At 42.0% G+C, this 15306-nt stretch overlaps 1 protein-coding gene across 4 annotated transcripts; it reads left to right on the top strand.

The window, feature by feature from the left end:
• The first annotated feature begins 9167 nt into the window (after nucleotides 1-9167).
• On the top strand, nucleotides 9168-15040 carry klhl22 (kelch-like family member 22). Of its 4 annotated transcripts, none has more exons than XM_039013436.1 (8): nucleotides 9168-9274; nucleotides 10069-10364; nucleotides 10479-10644; nucleotides 10736-11047; nucleotides 11343-11752; nucleotides 12741-12933; nucleotides 13225-13458; nucleotides 13569-15040. In XM_039013436.1, exons 2-8 carry the CDS (start codon nucleotides 10144-10146, stop codon nucleotides 13896-13898), a joined length of 1866 nt encoding a protein of 621 aa, XP_038869364.1. In that variant the 5' UTR covers nucleotides 9168-9274; nucleotides 10069-10143; the 3' UTR covers nucleotides 13899-15040. The 4 variants fall into 4 exon arrangements, with proteins under 4 accessions (XP_038869364.1, XP_038869363.1, XP_038869362.1 ...); XM_039013435.1 differs by lacking the exon at nucleotides 9168-9274 and adding an exon at nucleotides 9316-9415; XM_039013434.1 differs by lacking the exon at nucleotides 9168-9274 and adding an exon at nucleotides 9328-9437.
• Nucleotides 15041-15306: the final 266 nt, after the last annotated feature.

The following is a 15306-nucleotide window of genomic DNA, read 5'->3' as shown; positions in this document are numbered from 1 at the left end:
CCCTAAAGCCAGGTTCGGCAATTTATCTGTGTAACATCAGCTCGCTTGGGCTGAGGTGGGAGGGGTGGCAATATTTGAGGTGTGCCCTTAAAAACAAGCACAAAAGTGACAATTTCATGCAGTGCTAATGGGAAGTTTTAAGACCCACAAAAAGCAGGTCATAATGGTAACACAGTTGATAATGGATTTTAACAGCGGGAGCGCAGCCTATCCAGTCATGATGCAAAGTGCCCACATAAGGAGAAATTTGCCTTTTGTGCCAGTGAACCTAATATTTAGAAACATTTAAAAAACTGTTTAGTTTAATTTGATTCAAAACAAGCAATAGCCTCCCCTCCCCTTAATCAAGGCTGGTTTAGCAGCATCGTAGGTGTCTTTATCCTGGCCATTAGCCAAGTAGCATATGAATACAGGGGTTTTAAATGTACTGATAGTGCTTTGAAATATTTGAAGTTTTGCCCTCTTGCTTTTTCATTATACACAAATCACATACCTGCATACTTCATGCAGCGCCCCTCATCCGATTTCCAAAGACACACTACCTCTAAAGTCCAAACTATTCATTCCTCCTATAATGCCATATCAACGGCAGATTTTTATTTGAGAATCTGCCTTGAAATAGGCAAAGATACAATTGACAGGAGCCTATTATTTTGTATTGAGGTGAATGTTATACGTAAAGACATTTAGGCCTACATGTGCACACTGTGCCATGGAACGAGAGGAGCGATTTATGATATCATGCTTCTGACCCCATCCTATTTAGAAATATTGTTGTTTTAAAAAACAGATTGCTTGTTTTCCGTTTCATATCAAGCCCTCCATAGGCTACCCTTACCCTAGGCTACTAAGGCTGGTTCCATGAGTACGGTGCAATTGCGGCCCACAATTCGGGGAGGAGGCGGGGGACGATACCAACATGCAGGAACGCCCCTAATTGTGGGCCGCAATCACACACCATTTTGTTCAACAGCAAACGGTCATTCCATTTTTATGTTGGCCTTGCAAAGTAGCATATCCATAAAAGGCTGTTTATGCTAGAGATATCTGTTTTTTTTTGCATGGTCTGCATCTCAGTCCACCGCATCCGCCTATGTTGCAGTTCCGTATCTGCTGAGACATCCAGAAAATCGGTCTTCTCACAAAAACTTCTGTAGCATCCAAACCGTTTTGGCTACAAACTAATATGACCCTACTGTAGAAAGAGGAGACTCTCACGACCCCCACAATGTCACGGGACTCATCTAAAGGTAATCCATACAAATGAATGGAAGTATGGGGTTAAATATGTTTTGACTTGTTTCGATTCAGCCACGAGCATTAGTGAGGTTGGGCACTGATGTTGGGCGATTAAGCCTGGCTCGCAGTCTGCGTTCCAATTCATCCCAAAGGTGTTCAATCAAATCAAATCAAATGTTATTTGTCACATGCGCTGAATACAACAGTATTCAGTGATATGCTTAACCAACAATGCAGTTCAAGAAATAGTTACGAAGATATTTATTAAATAAACTAAAGTGAAAATAAATAAATAAATAAAATCAAAAAGTAACACAAGAAAATTACATAACAATAACAAAGCTATATATATAGGTGGTACCGGTACCGAGTCAATGTGCAATGTACAGGTTAGTCAAGGTAATTTGTAAAGTGACTATGCATGGATAGTAAACAGCGAGTATCGGCAGTGTAAAAACAAAGGGGGTTAATAGTCCGGGTGGATTAATTTTTCAGCAGTCTTATGGCTTGGGGGTAGAAGCTGTTAAGGAGCCTTTTGGTCCTATACTTGGCGCTCCTGGGCCGTACGCACCACCCTCTGTAGCTCCTTACGGTCAGATGCAGAGCAGTTGCCATACCAGGCAGTGTGCAGGCCAGTCAAGTTCTTCCACACCGATCTCGACAAACCATTTCTGTATGGACCTTGCTTTGTGCATGGTGGCATTGACATGCTGAAAGAGGAAAGTCATTCCCCAAGCTGTTGCCACAAAGTTGGAGGCACAGAATTGTCTAGAATGTCATTGTATGCTGTAGCGATAAGATTTGCCTGCACTGGAACTAAGGGGCCTAGCCCGAACCATGAAAAACAGCCCCAGACCAATAATCCTCCATAAAACGTTAGTTAGCACTATGCATTGGGGCAGGTAGCGATTTCCTGGCAAACGCCAAACTGAGATTTGTCTGACAGATGGTGATGCATGATTCACTCCAGAGAACGCGTTTCCACTGCTCCAATGGTGGCGAGCTTTACATCACTCCAGCCGACGCTTGGCATTGCGCATGGTGATCTTAGGCTTGTGTGCGGCTGCTCGGCCATGGAAACCCATTTCATGAAGCTCCCGACGATTCTTGTGCTGACATTGCTTCTAGAGGCAGTTTAGAACTCGGACAAACTATTTTTACGCGCTACGCACTTAAGCACTCAGCGGTCCCGTTCTGCCTACCACTTCATGGCTGAGCCTTTGTTGTAGACATTTCCACTTCACAATAACAGCACATACAGTTGATCGTGGCAGATCTAGCAGGGCAGAAATTTGACGAACTGCCTTGTTGGAAAGGTGGCATCCTATGATGAGGCCACGTTGAAAGTCAGTGAGCTCTTCAGTAAGGCCATTCTACTGCCAATGTTTGTCTACGGAGATTGCATGGCTGTCTGCTCGATTTTATATACCTGTCAGCAACGGGTGTGGCTGAAATAGCCAAATCCACTCATTTGAAGGGGTGTCCACGTAACATTATATAGTGTATGTACCCATTGATTCTAGAAGAATATAACGTGAAAATGCCTCATGAGTTTAGTTCAATTGGGTTCATCAGAACCCAAAATATAAGCTTGTTTTATGCCAATGTTTGTCAACAAAGTAAATGTAAACAAACACTCTAGCCTCAAAACATGGGTAAAAATATAATTTCAATATCATGGATGATTCTCCAGCCCCATGCCTCTCTTTTTTTGCCCCTTTAAATTATTTGGTCCAATAATGCAGTATCAAAGGTAGACCTAGGCTATATTTTGCTTATTAAGGATGTGCCTCACACATACAATACCATTTTTGGGAGCCTAGTATTTTTTATTAAGGAGAAGCGTGATGCGTTTTATGAAGGCAAGTCTTGGCTCGTTGAAGCCAATTACAACAATGTTGACTGCTAACACTCCAAACATTATTGAGCAAACGCTGGATTTCTTTGTTGAACTGTCGTTATTACACTTTACTGTAGCCTATGCTATTTAATCAACTGTAGTATCAATCCACAATGGATCAGGACAAGAATATTCCGTGCCCATGGCCGAATTGGAGTATATGATAAAGCAAAGACAATCAATAACCCACAGAACTTGCATGCAGTATTAAGGCATGAAGCGTGTTGATCGGCCAGTGAGTGGCCAAGCCCTCATCACACCTACTTGTTTATTCATCAAAACCCAGCCCTTTCAACCACCACCGGCTATTGCACTCATAATTCCAGCTGTGAAAATAGCAAAAATATTTCTGACACTCCCCAGACCTATAGTGCTACCGCCAGCGATTAGATTTAAAATGGTGTTAGGTTTGTTAAAGTAGTGTCAAAACCTTGTCTTCTTCCTCACTTGACAATCTGATTATCTCCTACGAAATACTACAAGAGGGGACTGAGTAGACAATCCCACAAACTTCCTCAGACGTGAATATATTCACCATGAGCCATCAAGCTTGTTGTTGTTGGAAGAAGTGTTTGTGTGTTCTTACATTCGATGGCTCTGATCTTTACAGTTGCCCCTCTCCTGGCTTTGACTCCGCTGTGAGTCATGGAAATGTCCTAGCCTTTCCAAAGCTGACACTGACCTCTGCTACTGACCTCTAAGCTAACCAAAGGAGCACACACAGCAGAGAGACTAAGACAGCAGTACTGTTATTTCTATCATCTGGAGCCTGTGAGCTACCATAGTTCTGCATGATGGCTTGTGTCAAAAACACTCAGGTCAGACATTGTTTCAAATATTTACTTGAACTGACTTTTTGTGAATTTAGTTTAAAGAGATAAGTAATTCCAATAGTTTAAACACGGAACAAAAAACTGTAAATGTTTTTTTAAACAGATACCATAGCTATTTCCAGAAGAATACCCGTGATAAACAGAAGTTGTTTTTACACAATGATTTATGACAATGACAAATGTAGCAAATGCATCTGTCCAAATCAAGACTGATATGGCCCAGTAAAAGAGGAGGAAAAGCCCACAGTTTATAACTTGGAGGGAGAGAATTATGTATCACTCGGAGAAAGCCAGCTGAGACAGAGTAGGCTTCATCAAACACTGGTCCTCTGAGCTGTTGTATTATAGGATCTCGTTGTGGAGGAGAATTGATTGCACATTCGTAATCACCGAGCAGTCACAGCAAAATTGCAGCTGCCAGGGTCATACTTCAGTCTCTACCTAACCATTCCTCTGATTTACACCACCACAGGGAAGAAAATTGGTCCATTGTAAAGCATATTGGGCTCTGTTTATTCATTCCAATCATTCCACTCCGTGAAACAAATGAGCACTAGACTAGGCCTATTTGCTAAAATCATCAGTGGACCAGGTCAATGACTTTCAAATATGGATCTTCAGCACAGGAGGTTGGTGGCAACTTAATTGGGGAGAACAGGCTCGTGGTAATGGCTGGAGCAGAATAAGTGGAATGGTATCAAACACATGGAAACCATGTGTTTGATGCCATTCCATTGACTCTATTTCAGCCATTATTATGAGCCGTTCTCCCCTCAGCAGCCTCCACTGATCTTCAGATACACAAGACGTTACAACATTTAAAAGTAGAGATGGTTGGCGGGTTCAGAGACTGATTGATACTGAACATGGGTTCTAATGTACAGTAATACTGGGTCCTTATGCCAACTCTCCTGTACACGGGTGACTAGTTTGCATGGAAACCATCTTCTATGGCTTGAAGACTGTGTGTGAATGGCAGTGCTGGTACCCACCTGTCCTGTGCTAATCAGTTGTATTGTCCACAGATCTGCCAGTTCCTCAGACTTCGCAGTCAAATACTGAAATATAGTCGCACCGTGTTGTAGAGGAAAGCACGGTTGGTTCACCCGCCTTTCAACAAGCCTTAGTAATACGCCTCATTACTTTCTATTGTATGTTTAACTGGCAGGTGATGCTGCAGACTCCTCTACTATTTTCACCAGAACTTGTAAAGGCTTGAGGACCTGATGATAGCAATATTTTGACAGACAATCATTATGTGAAATTTATCATTTTCTTTGCATGCCGTAGTTGCCTATTATGAATAGATTAACTTTCTGGGGTGTTTTCTCAGACACAGATTAATCCTAATCCTGGACTAAAAAGCGAGATCAATGGTGATTCTCCATTAAAAATGCTTTTTTTTTGTCCTGGATCAGGCTTAATCTGTGTCCTGGAAACCAGCCCTTTATTTCCAGAATTTACACTTTGTGAACAGTGACAGACACTTCACAGATTTACAGTCTCTATAGCGCCATTATATTCTTATACCATAACTTTGTTAAATAATCCAATCTAATTGGCTGAAGGGCATTCTATACAGTAGGTGTTCATTATCCACATGGTTACAAGAGATAGTAGTTTCAGCACAAAACGTTGAACATTTTGCAAAGCAATTGGCAGTTAATAGCTCAAACAATGGCTTATTTTGTTGGAAAGCATCTGCCAAATAAATAGCCTTGAAGTTGAATGTAATTGATCTCTGGCTCACTGTTCCTATAGCTTTCACTTGTACAGTTATTTTCCAACAACAACTGCATCTGTACACAAGCTGAACTGCCCTTCCTGACAACTGATGATATTTTTACCAGCTTGGTTGGACTGTACTCTCATTAATGACTCTGCCAGACATATGACCTTGAGACAGGCCCGACGACAACAACCTGTCCACATTCTCACTAGTCAAATAAAACAATAAGACGAGGGAGAAGCCAAACGCCATGATAACATTAGAGTCCTCTCCTCGGTCTAGTAGTCTGACTTTCAGAATTACTTTATTTTGCTGAAGTGTTTGACACAGCCAAGCCAGGACCAATGTCAACCCATATAATTCTAAAGTAATTATTCAAGCACTGTTCAATCAACCACCTGTGAGGAAGGCAGATCCATCCAGTGGAGCTGCATCAGCTTCACCTTTCAGTTTCAATGCAATCAGCATAACATCATTTATTAATGTGACATGGATTTTTGTGGGCCAACTCAAGCCATCTCGAATCTATGAATAACATCTACCACATTGCCTGTGGGTCTATTGGCTGGAATATTGGTTGACAGGATACTTTGCAATGCCCTCTGTTACCTCTGGCCTCTCTTCCTACAACTATAGATGGTGACACAGAAGACTGTGTCAAGCTGTTACAGTGAGAGGATGAGAGGTGGGAAGGAAATGGATCAAATGAGACAGAGAACCAACCAGTGTGCTGATAAGGTTGAAGACCACCAACAATTGAAGACCACCAACGTGTATGGTGTTGTGTACTGTGTTGTACAAAAATAAAATTAAGGTGTCATTATTTCAAACCAGTGAGCATTTAATAATCATAACTGTTTACATGTAGCATACAATGTTTGTGCTTCCTGATACAGCAAACCTTTGGATTGCCATCAATCTTTGTAAACCACAGACCGTAGTCAGAGGCTGAACATAATGAGCCAACATTTCACAATCAGGATGAATGGAGCAATGGTTATCTTTGGAAAATACATTATAAATGTCTCTTTGTGAAACATCATTTGTTCTAATTTCACTGCGAGATAACCTGACAATTGACACACAGACAAACAGATTACAATTGCCTCATGTTGACAAAATCATGTACCCTTCTGTCATTGGTGATTCTGTTCCTGATTAAACAATGGTTTAATTTTACCAGTGTACTAACTCTCTCGCATAGCACACAAGAATAGGACATAGGACGGAGTATAAATAGCATTATGTCTGGGAAAGCAATGGCATAATCAAGGCCATGGGAAAATAAATGGTAATACAACTGATAAGAGCTGTGATTACATTGATACATGCTTAAACTAAGAATAAAGTAAGCATGTGCTGAAGAAAGAAATATACCAGATGAGGACTTTGTTTGAGGGCTAGAACTAAATGATGGATCATGCCAAATCAGTTGGAAAATGTCTGTCTCACATGTCAGGAAACAATGTAAACTGTATGCAAATGAAAGCTTCCCCAGGAGATGAATGAGATTGTAAAACCAAAGCAATAATACCTTGATACAACAGGACAAGCAGCCTTAGGAAACCTCTGTATGAGCTTGTGCAGAGCTGAGCTCTCATTATCAAGCTAGAACAACCTACAATGTCTAAACAGTTTGATAATATCTTTCTGAAATTAAAAGTATTTATTTACATTTGTGATCCAACTAATACATGACTAATACATGCAGTATTGATATTGCACTTATGAATTCAGATTGTGTACAGGCCATATTGTTAATCATTATCATTACAAACATTGCATTGACTGACCATGACCACTGACTGACCATTCAAATAAAACATAAATAAATCTCTCTCCAGTTACATTGATCAGTAAAATGGAGATTAGAGAACATATTTGTCATGAGAGATTGAGGATGTGACATATATAGAATGAACCTTTAGCTCTGTGGGAACTTGATGAGATCTCAAGGGATATAGTCTGGACTCTGGATGTGAAATAGAAATGGCAACTTCTGTCTTGAATCCAATGGAGGCAGCTGGGAACATTGGTATTCATAACACAGTAAACATGGATGTGAATATCATTTGCCATACAAAGTTGCCAGGTTGATTACAGTCCACAATAACTGTACCACCATATTTGCTGTAAGCAACAGGTTCTTTCTTTGGAAATGATCTAGCTAAATGTCAGATTTTCTTTTTCTTTAAATTACATTTGTAACAAAAACATTAGTTAAATCCACAGAAGTCCACTCCAACAGACTTCCATCATGTGATCATAAAAAGCATGTCATTCTGTTTACATTTCTGTGGAAATTCTCCAGTAAATGGGTAGAATCTCAAAAATGCCCTGTCTAAAATAGAGCCATTGGGCGCGTTTGAGCGGATCACTTTTGTCAAGACGTTGACCATCGTCGGTCGCCACCTTTCAAAGTGTGTTGCATTATGGACAAAAAAAATGGTCCGACATCCGACTACTCGTCGACTGCATGAACTTTACAAAAATCATGTGATCAAAGGTCATGCAGATTCTGATGAAGTCACCTTCAAGTCGCTACCATGCAGCCATCACCTGCATTATTGGATGCACTATTTGTCAACCAATCATTAGAGTGTTTTTTAGGGACGGGCATTCCAAGTCTTTTCGATGAGCTGGATCTTTTAGATACTTTCACCTAAAAGAGTAGTTAATTTGGCTCCTACACGGGTCTTCGTTCAGTAGTGCATAGAAATGGATGAAAAAAACATGAAAAATGAGTCGCTCTCCTCACTACCTATTGTTCCTGCAGTGAGGAATTAACATCTTCACAGAATGTTTTTCTAATTTATCCACAGATAATCGTTGGATGGAGTTCAAAAAGCAGTAGTAGCAGTATGCAAATCAGGGAGCCAAATGAATGGCTCTTTTCCGGATGTTGACCAAAAAGATCCATTCAAAATGAGAAGTTGTTTTTTGTTTGACGCATGCGAACGTGGCCAAAAACGTGACTCAAACAGGAACCAACTTTGCCCCGATTCTGAAGCTACAAGGTATACAAATCATCTCTAACCAATAAATTGTACACACATTGTTTTCAGTTTGTGAGTGTGTGGTATGGGGTGATAGAAAAGTTTATTTCGACATTTATAAAGAAGCACTTTTATCAACAATGTTAACACTGCCGTGCTGATTTGAGGTTTGCTGTTGGAAAATCACTAGTGTCCCACTTTCGGCAGTCACAGATGCAGCTCCCCCGACTTCACTGACAATTTTTGTCTAGGCTTAATGCTCGAACACACCCATTGACATGAACACAGGGTTGATAGAGAGGACGTTTGTTTGAGGAAAGAGCGCCCTCTTCTGGTAAGTCAACTAATGGGCATACGTTACATTTATTCCGCATCTGCCACAAACAAGAAGTACATTTCCTGTAGGCTATCCGTTCTTTTATATCTCAGTGAGACAATCACATATTGTGTCGCTTAATTTACATTTCAGACAAGCCTACTCACATTACATAATACCCTGTATAGTGCACAGGTGACAGTCTCCCCTCAGTTTCTTTCACAACATTAGCACGAATCACTGTGAAATCCAGCACAATAGGTACGCTATGCATTATTTCTGTAAAACAAACATTTAAGATAGTCATGCTTTATCATCCACTGACATTAGTGCGCGCAGAAATAATATTGTCCACGGAAATGACCTCACACGAAATGGGCGCATGAATACCTGAAAGAAACGGTAAACACGGCTGGCTAGCTAGGTATTTTGTTTGTTTTTCCCCCTAGTTATTTAACCACATTGTTCAAATGGTAATATTGCTTTAGTTTCAACTAATCGAAAGTGAAAACAACGTAACTATTTTTCAACCGACTTGTAATTGCAGAAGACTGATATCGCAGAGCTGTGTTCATGTTAGCTAGCTACCTTGCTGCTACGTTCGAAACGTCTGTTTTTCGAGAGTTCTGCTACACAGCGTGCTTGTGTAATAATGACTCATGAACTAGCTAGGTAGTATATAGTATATAGCTAGACCATCTTTGGGTAGCTCTACCATTTGTCACGTGATGTCTGTTTATGTTGGTGTCGTGATGGGTATCAGAGAGGAATATCATAGGAATTCAATATAGCTAGTCATAAGAAGTCAATTATGTTATTCACTAGCTAGATAACTAGCTATTAACCTGGTGGTCTGTCACACTACTACTACCAGTGTAGTTCGTGATTTACATTCGTCTTGCTAGATCTTCAGATAGGCCTAATATAAGATTATAAATGGAAGAAGTATCTAGCATGATGTGTGCATGGGGTGTTAGCTAGCTAGTTATGCAACTGTAGCTACATGATTGTCTTTATTTTTCCCTTTCATGTTTCATCTCACCCAACCACATCAGCATGTGAAACATCATGGGAAGAGTGAGTATTAGCTAGTACTAGTGTGCCTAATGTGAGACAAGGAATAATCAGCAATGGCCGATGATGGGGAGCTGAACCAAATGGGGAGCCCCACCAGCTCATCTGGTCAATGTGGCCGCCAGACATATCGAAGTTGTGCCCATTCCCGCAGCCTGTTGGATGGGCTATTTGGCCTGAGGCAGGGTGGCATCCTGTTTGACGTAGTGCTCATGGTGGAGGGCAAGCCCCTCCAAGCCCATCGTATCCTCCTGGCTGCCGCATGTGACTACTTCAGGTAGGCCTGTCTGCCTGACACTACTTTCCATCTGCAAGACTTTAGTCAGTTCTCCCCTCGTCTTGCTTTGGGGAGAGGCTATTTCTCCCCTAACGATGCCTGTGTTTTCTCCAGAGGGATGTTTGCTGGAGGTCTCAGAGAGACGCAGCTGACAGAGATTCCAGTGCATGGGGTGACCTACACTGCCATGACCAAACTTCTGGACTTCATCTACACATCGGAGCTTGAGCTAGACCTGGACAACGTGCAGGAGGTCCTGCTTGCTGCCACTCTTGTACAGGTATGTTCTTTTTTTTGCATCCTTTGGATCAAAGTCATATATATGTCTTGGGCTGTATCCCCCGGTGACCTTTGGATTTAATATTTTGTAGATTGAGGAGGTTATTGGCTTTTGCTGTGACTTCCTCTTTTCCTGGCTGGATGACAGCAACATCTTGGAAGTTGACAAGCTGGCTGATGTGTATGGGCTGCAGCAGCTGGGGGCCAAGGTGCACTCCTACATCCTGAGGAACATTCAGACGTTCTCTCGCACAGAGGTGTACCGCCAGCTTCCCCCAGAGAAGGTTCTCAGTGTGCTGAGCAGTGACGAGCTGGAGGTCAGCTCAGAGAACGAGGTGTACGAGGCAGCTTTGCACTACCACTACAGCCCAGAGCAGGTGGAGACAGATCAGGTGTCCCTCCAGGTAAGGCCAGCCGGTTAGTCAGCCACTCGCTTTGAGACATTTGAGGCTGTTTGCCCATGGTACTGCCGTATATCAGAAGCAGTAAAAGAATGCATGCCCTCCGCTGGCAATTTTGTATTATATGAAAATTCAATAACTTTGAAAGCTGTGTCACGTTTGACCACCAGGCTTGTATAGATACATGGCTAGTGAATGGCACCATGATATCAGAGATGAACAAACTCAGATGGGCCTTTGTGTAGGGATGTGTGGAACAGACTGTTCTGCACCATTACTCATTCTCCCCCTCCCCCAGGACAATCTGAGGATGCTCGAGGCAGTGCGTTTCTGCCTCATGGACAAACAGGTGTTGCAGAGACTGTTTGGGCGGCTGAATCAGTGTCCACTGAAGGACTTTGTGGCAGCTGCACTGCGTTACCACGAGCAGGAGCTTTGGCAGCCCATCCTGCAGGGCCCCCTCACCCAGCCCCGTTCCAACTTCAACTGCATCCTTGGCTTCGGAGGTATGTTCTCCTCTGGCTCACTGACTGAGAACGAAGAATTGTTCCAGGTCTATCACCCTAGCTGGGGTGAGTGGAGGACACTCGCGGCTGCTCAGGCCCCCCGCATGTCCAACCAAGGTATCGCTGTGCTGAACAACTTTGTCTATCTGATTGGGGGAGACAAGAACACCAGCGGCTTTCGTGCAGAGACTCGCTGCTGGAGGTGAGACCCAATAGCATAGGCAGTTCCACTCTAACAGAGTATCGATCTGATCATTAGGCCTGCTGTCATGATCTACTGTGTGATTCTCTTAACTATCTACCATACAGAGCAGAATGCAGTGTCTAACAATGAAAGAAGCCACTGTATAGAAGTAAAACTGTATTCTGCCCTACTGAGCAAAAAGGCAAAAATAAAAAATAACTGCTCATAGTGTGGAGAAAAATGCTTTTATTTACCTTGGTTTCACAGTAACTTTATGCAGTTACTGCTAAAATGACCCCCATTTTCTCCAAAACACAATACAATAGAGGCAGGATACTTGTCCACCTGATTAAGCATGTATTTAAAGTAGCAAAAATGACTAACTCAATTTCAACCAAATGTGCAGTTACTGCCTTTTTGCTTGGTAGGGCAGTATAGGGGCGGCAGGTAGCCTAATGGTTAGAGTGTTGGGCAAGGTTGCTAGATTGAATCCCCAAGCTGACAAGGTAAAAGTCTGTCGTTCTGCCCCTGAACAAGGCAGTTAACCCAAGGCCGTCATTGTAAATAAGAATTTGTTCTTAACTGACTTGTCTAGTTAAATTAAAAAATATATATGAATTCCTATCATAAAAGAGTAGGCTACATGTATAAAAACAGACGGGTGTCAGCTCAAAATGCCATCTGACTGATAAGTTGTTCTGTGTTGAGTTCCCATGTAATTGAATTTGAACTCTAATTTCCTCAAAAAAGTGTTTACTGCTGACTTAATTTGTCCTTGTAACAGTCAGAAATCTTGTTTTTCTTTGGATTTAAATCACTGCAGTTGAAACTTTGCAATCATTTTGCATGACAAATATCACAAAAATGCACGTTCAAAATATTACTAATTGCCAATTAATTAGCATTCCTCTTTTTGCCATTAATTAGCATGTCCTCTTTTTGACATTTGACATGAATTAATGAAAAGACGTGATATTTGATCTCAAGCACTGTCTCCTCCTCTCAGATATGACCCTCGCCACAACATCTGGTGCTCCATCAAGCCCCTTCAGCAGCAGCATGCAGACCACTGTGTGTGTGTGCTGGACGGACACATCTACGCTATTGGGGGGCGCGACTACAGCAATGAACTGGAGTGTGTAGAACGCTACGACCCACACACCAACACCTGGGAATATGTGGCAGCCCTCAGGAGAGAGGTACAATCACGTCATAAAGAGCAAAACCTCTAAGTATGCACTCATATTGTCCATAAGAGGGTGCTAGATATTCACTGATATCTATTTGTCAGTGTATCAAAGTATGGAGGGAGAAGGGGATTTATGAGGAACCTTCCCTTGAGATAAACAACAAGTAGGACCAATTCACCATTTGTGAGAATGGTTTTCCTCCCTGAATGAGCTATTCTTGATATTCCGTGGCCCTTTGTTCTTATTTTTTTTATGTTGTGCCCATCCTATGCCTGAATACTAGTCTAGTCTTCCCTCTAGGTGTATGCACACGCCGGAGCAGTCTTGGATGGCAAGATGTACGTCACTTGTGGGCGGCGGGGAATGGCGTACCTGAGAGAGACCTACTGTTATGACCCCCAGCACAACCAGTGGGCAGCGTGTGCAGAGGGGCCGGTGGAGCGGGCATGGCATGGTATGGCTGCTGTCAATGGACGAGTCTATGTCATTGGTGGCAGCAATGATGAGCGCGGGTACCGCCGAGATGTTCTCCAGGTACCGTACCTCCACTTACCAATGGTATTCAAAGTGACTGAGCAACAGTTTGTAATGCAACAAAGGCTTAGATGTAAAGTAATGTACTAAGTTACTGGTCTCTTATCCAGGTGGCATGCTACAGCCCAGCAGATAACTCTTGGTCTGTGATGACTCCTCTACCAGCTGGTCATGGGGAGCCCGGTGTGGCAGTACTCGGCAGCCTCATCTACATACTAGGTGGGCGCTCTCATGACAAGAGCAACCGTATGAAATACGTGCACGTGTATAACACAGAGGCAGACCTCTGGGAGAGTGGGACAGCATTCGACGACCGTATCTCCGGCCTGGCAGCCTGCGTGGTCCTCCTCTCCCGTGCTGTGATTGATCAAGCCAAGAACTGGGAGCAGCGCACCAAGGCATCCTGGGAGGAGGTGGATTTGGACAACTCTGAGGACTGACTGACTGACGTGGTCCTGACTGTGGAGGAGGAGACTAGAGCGGTGTTCAGAGGTGGCATTGAACTGAATCTGAGGGGAATCTGTTATTTGCTGAATCTTTTATTTTGCATGCAAGGCTGAATGAATCCATGTGGTATTTCCCTAGCTTGTTTGATACAGTGGTGATGGGAGGGTAGTCTCTCCCTGCATGTTGACCACGCTGAGTGCCTCTGAACCAAAGTGTTAACAAAAACCTTTTGCCTCTTTCTCTTGTGTTGTTGCTCCAACATCTGTACTTCTGTAGGCCTTCTCCCGTCTTTGCAGCTTGCCCTCACTTTGACCTGAAGACGTTTCTGCGTGTGTGTCTGCCAGATTGACAGATTAAGGTGACTTTACCACTTTGGTCTATCACTGCTGTTCCCCCTTTATTTTATACAAAGAGGAGAAGAAAGAAATAGCCTTTTTTTGGAACACTTCCTCCACAAAATCATACAAATGTTTCACAGCTCTTCAACTTAACATTACACCCAGTTCAAATGAGGTACAGAGGGATATTCATTGACTATGCAATAATTTGATGAGGAGGAGTACTCGAAAGTGATCACGGTTAACAAAATCTATAATCTCATATTTAGTTTGACATTTTAGACCTAATAATAACCTTTGCTATTACAGTATCATTAGATATATAATATTTAATTTGTTTAATGTTGCACTTGTGAAGGAAACAGGCCATTCATTTGCCAGCTTGGAAACCGAAACTGTTTGTCTAGTTCTGTTGAGCCTGATTCATGGTTTATGTTCCAATATTGACCCTTATAACCACTGGTTATTACTATGATATCATGAGAATGGCATTTACTCATCATGCACTTAAAAGGAATAATGATTAATTTGTCTTATTTCCACACTGTGCCTTGTTTTCTCTGTTACACTTAAGACAGGGTTTCTTGTTTGGTTGGAAATGGGCCTTTAATAATGTGCCTCTTCTATCACAGTTTATCAAATTGTTGTTTATGAAAAAAGTCACTAATTGTTGACAGTGGATTTGAATAAAGATGTAGTAAACATGTGATTATACTACAGTTGGTATACATGAAATCATCCAGAATATTTTACCCTGCATCTCAGTAATAAAAATAAGATCATATTCTAAACCACAAGACAACCGTTTGACTATATATGTGACTTTTTACAGAGCAGCAAATAATTGTAGAGAATGATTTAGTGAATAATTACTACTAATTCATGTAGTAATCATTTATTTATTTGCAATTCCCTTTATGTCCAAAGGAATTCTTCTATATACTGAGATTTACATGGTATTGACCAGGCCTGAGTGGTTGTCTGTCCTCTCAACGTGGTTGTTGTTGCCTATATCCTTCATCCCTCCCAGTCTCAGCTAGTTCCTCTCCATTTGGTCCTATAG

The sequence above is a fragment of the Salvelinus namaycush genome, chromosome 18 (genome assembly GCF_016432855.1).
Source record: "Salvelinus namaycush isolate Seneca chromosome 18, SaNama_1.0, whole genome shotgun sequence".
Classification (NCBI taxonomy): domain Eukaryota; kingdom Metazoa; phylum Chordata; class Actinopteri; order Salmoniformes; family Salmonidae; genus Salvelinus; species Salvelinus namaycush.
The sequence above is the reverse complement of the archived record's forward strand: the minus strand, read 5'-3'. Positions and strand labels throughout refer to the sequence as shown.

Bases quoted from the DNA above. Each gene is read 5' to 3' on its own strand.
- klhl22 (XM_039013436.1), top strand. From the start codon at position 10,144: ATGGCCGATGATGGGGAGCTGAACCAAATGGGGAGCCCCACCAGCTCA. The intron at 10,645-10,735 runs GTATGTTCTTTT...AATATTTTGTAG, and splicing joins TTGCTGCCACTCTTGTACAG to ATTGAGGAGGTTATTGGCTT. The intron at 12,934-13,224 runs GTACAATCACGT...TCTTCCCTCTAG, and splicing joins TGGCAGCCCTCAGGAGAGAG to GTGTATGCACACGCCGGAGC.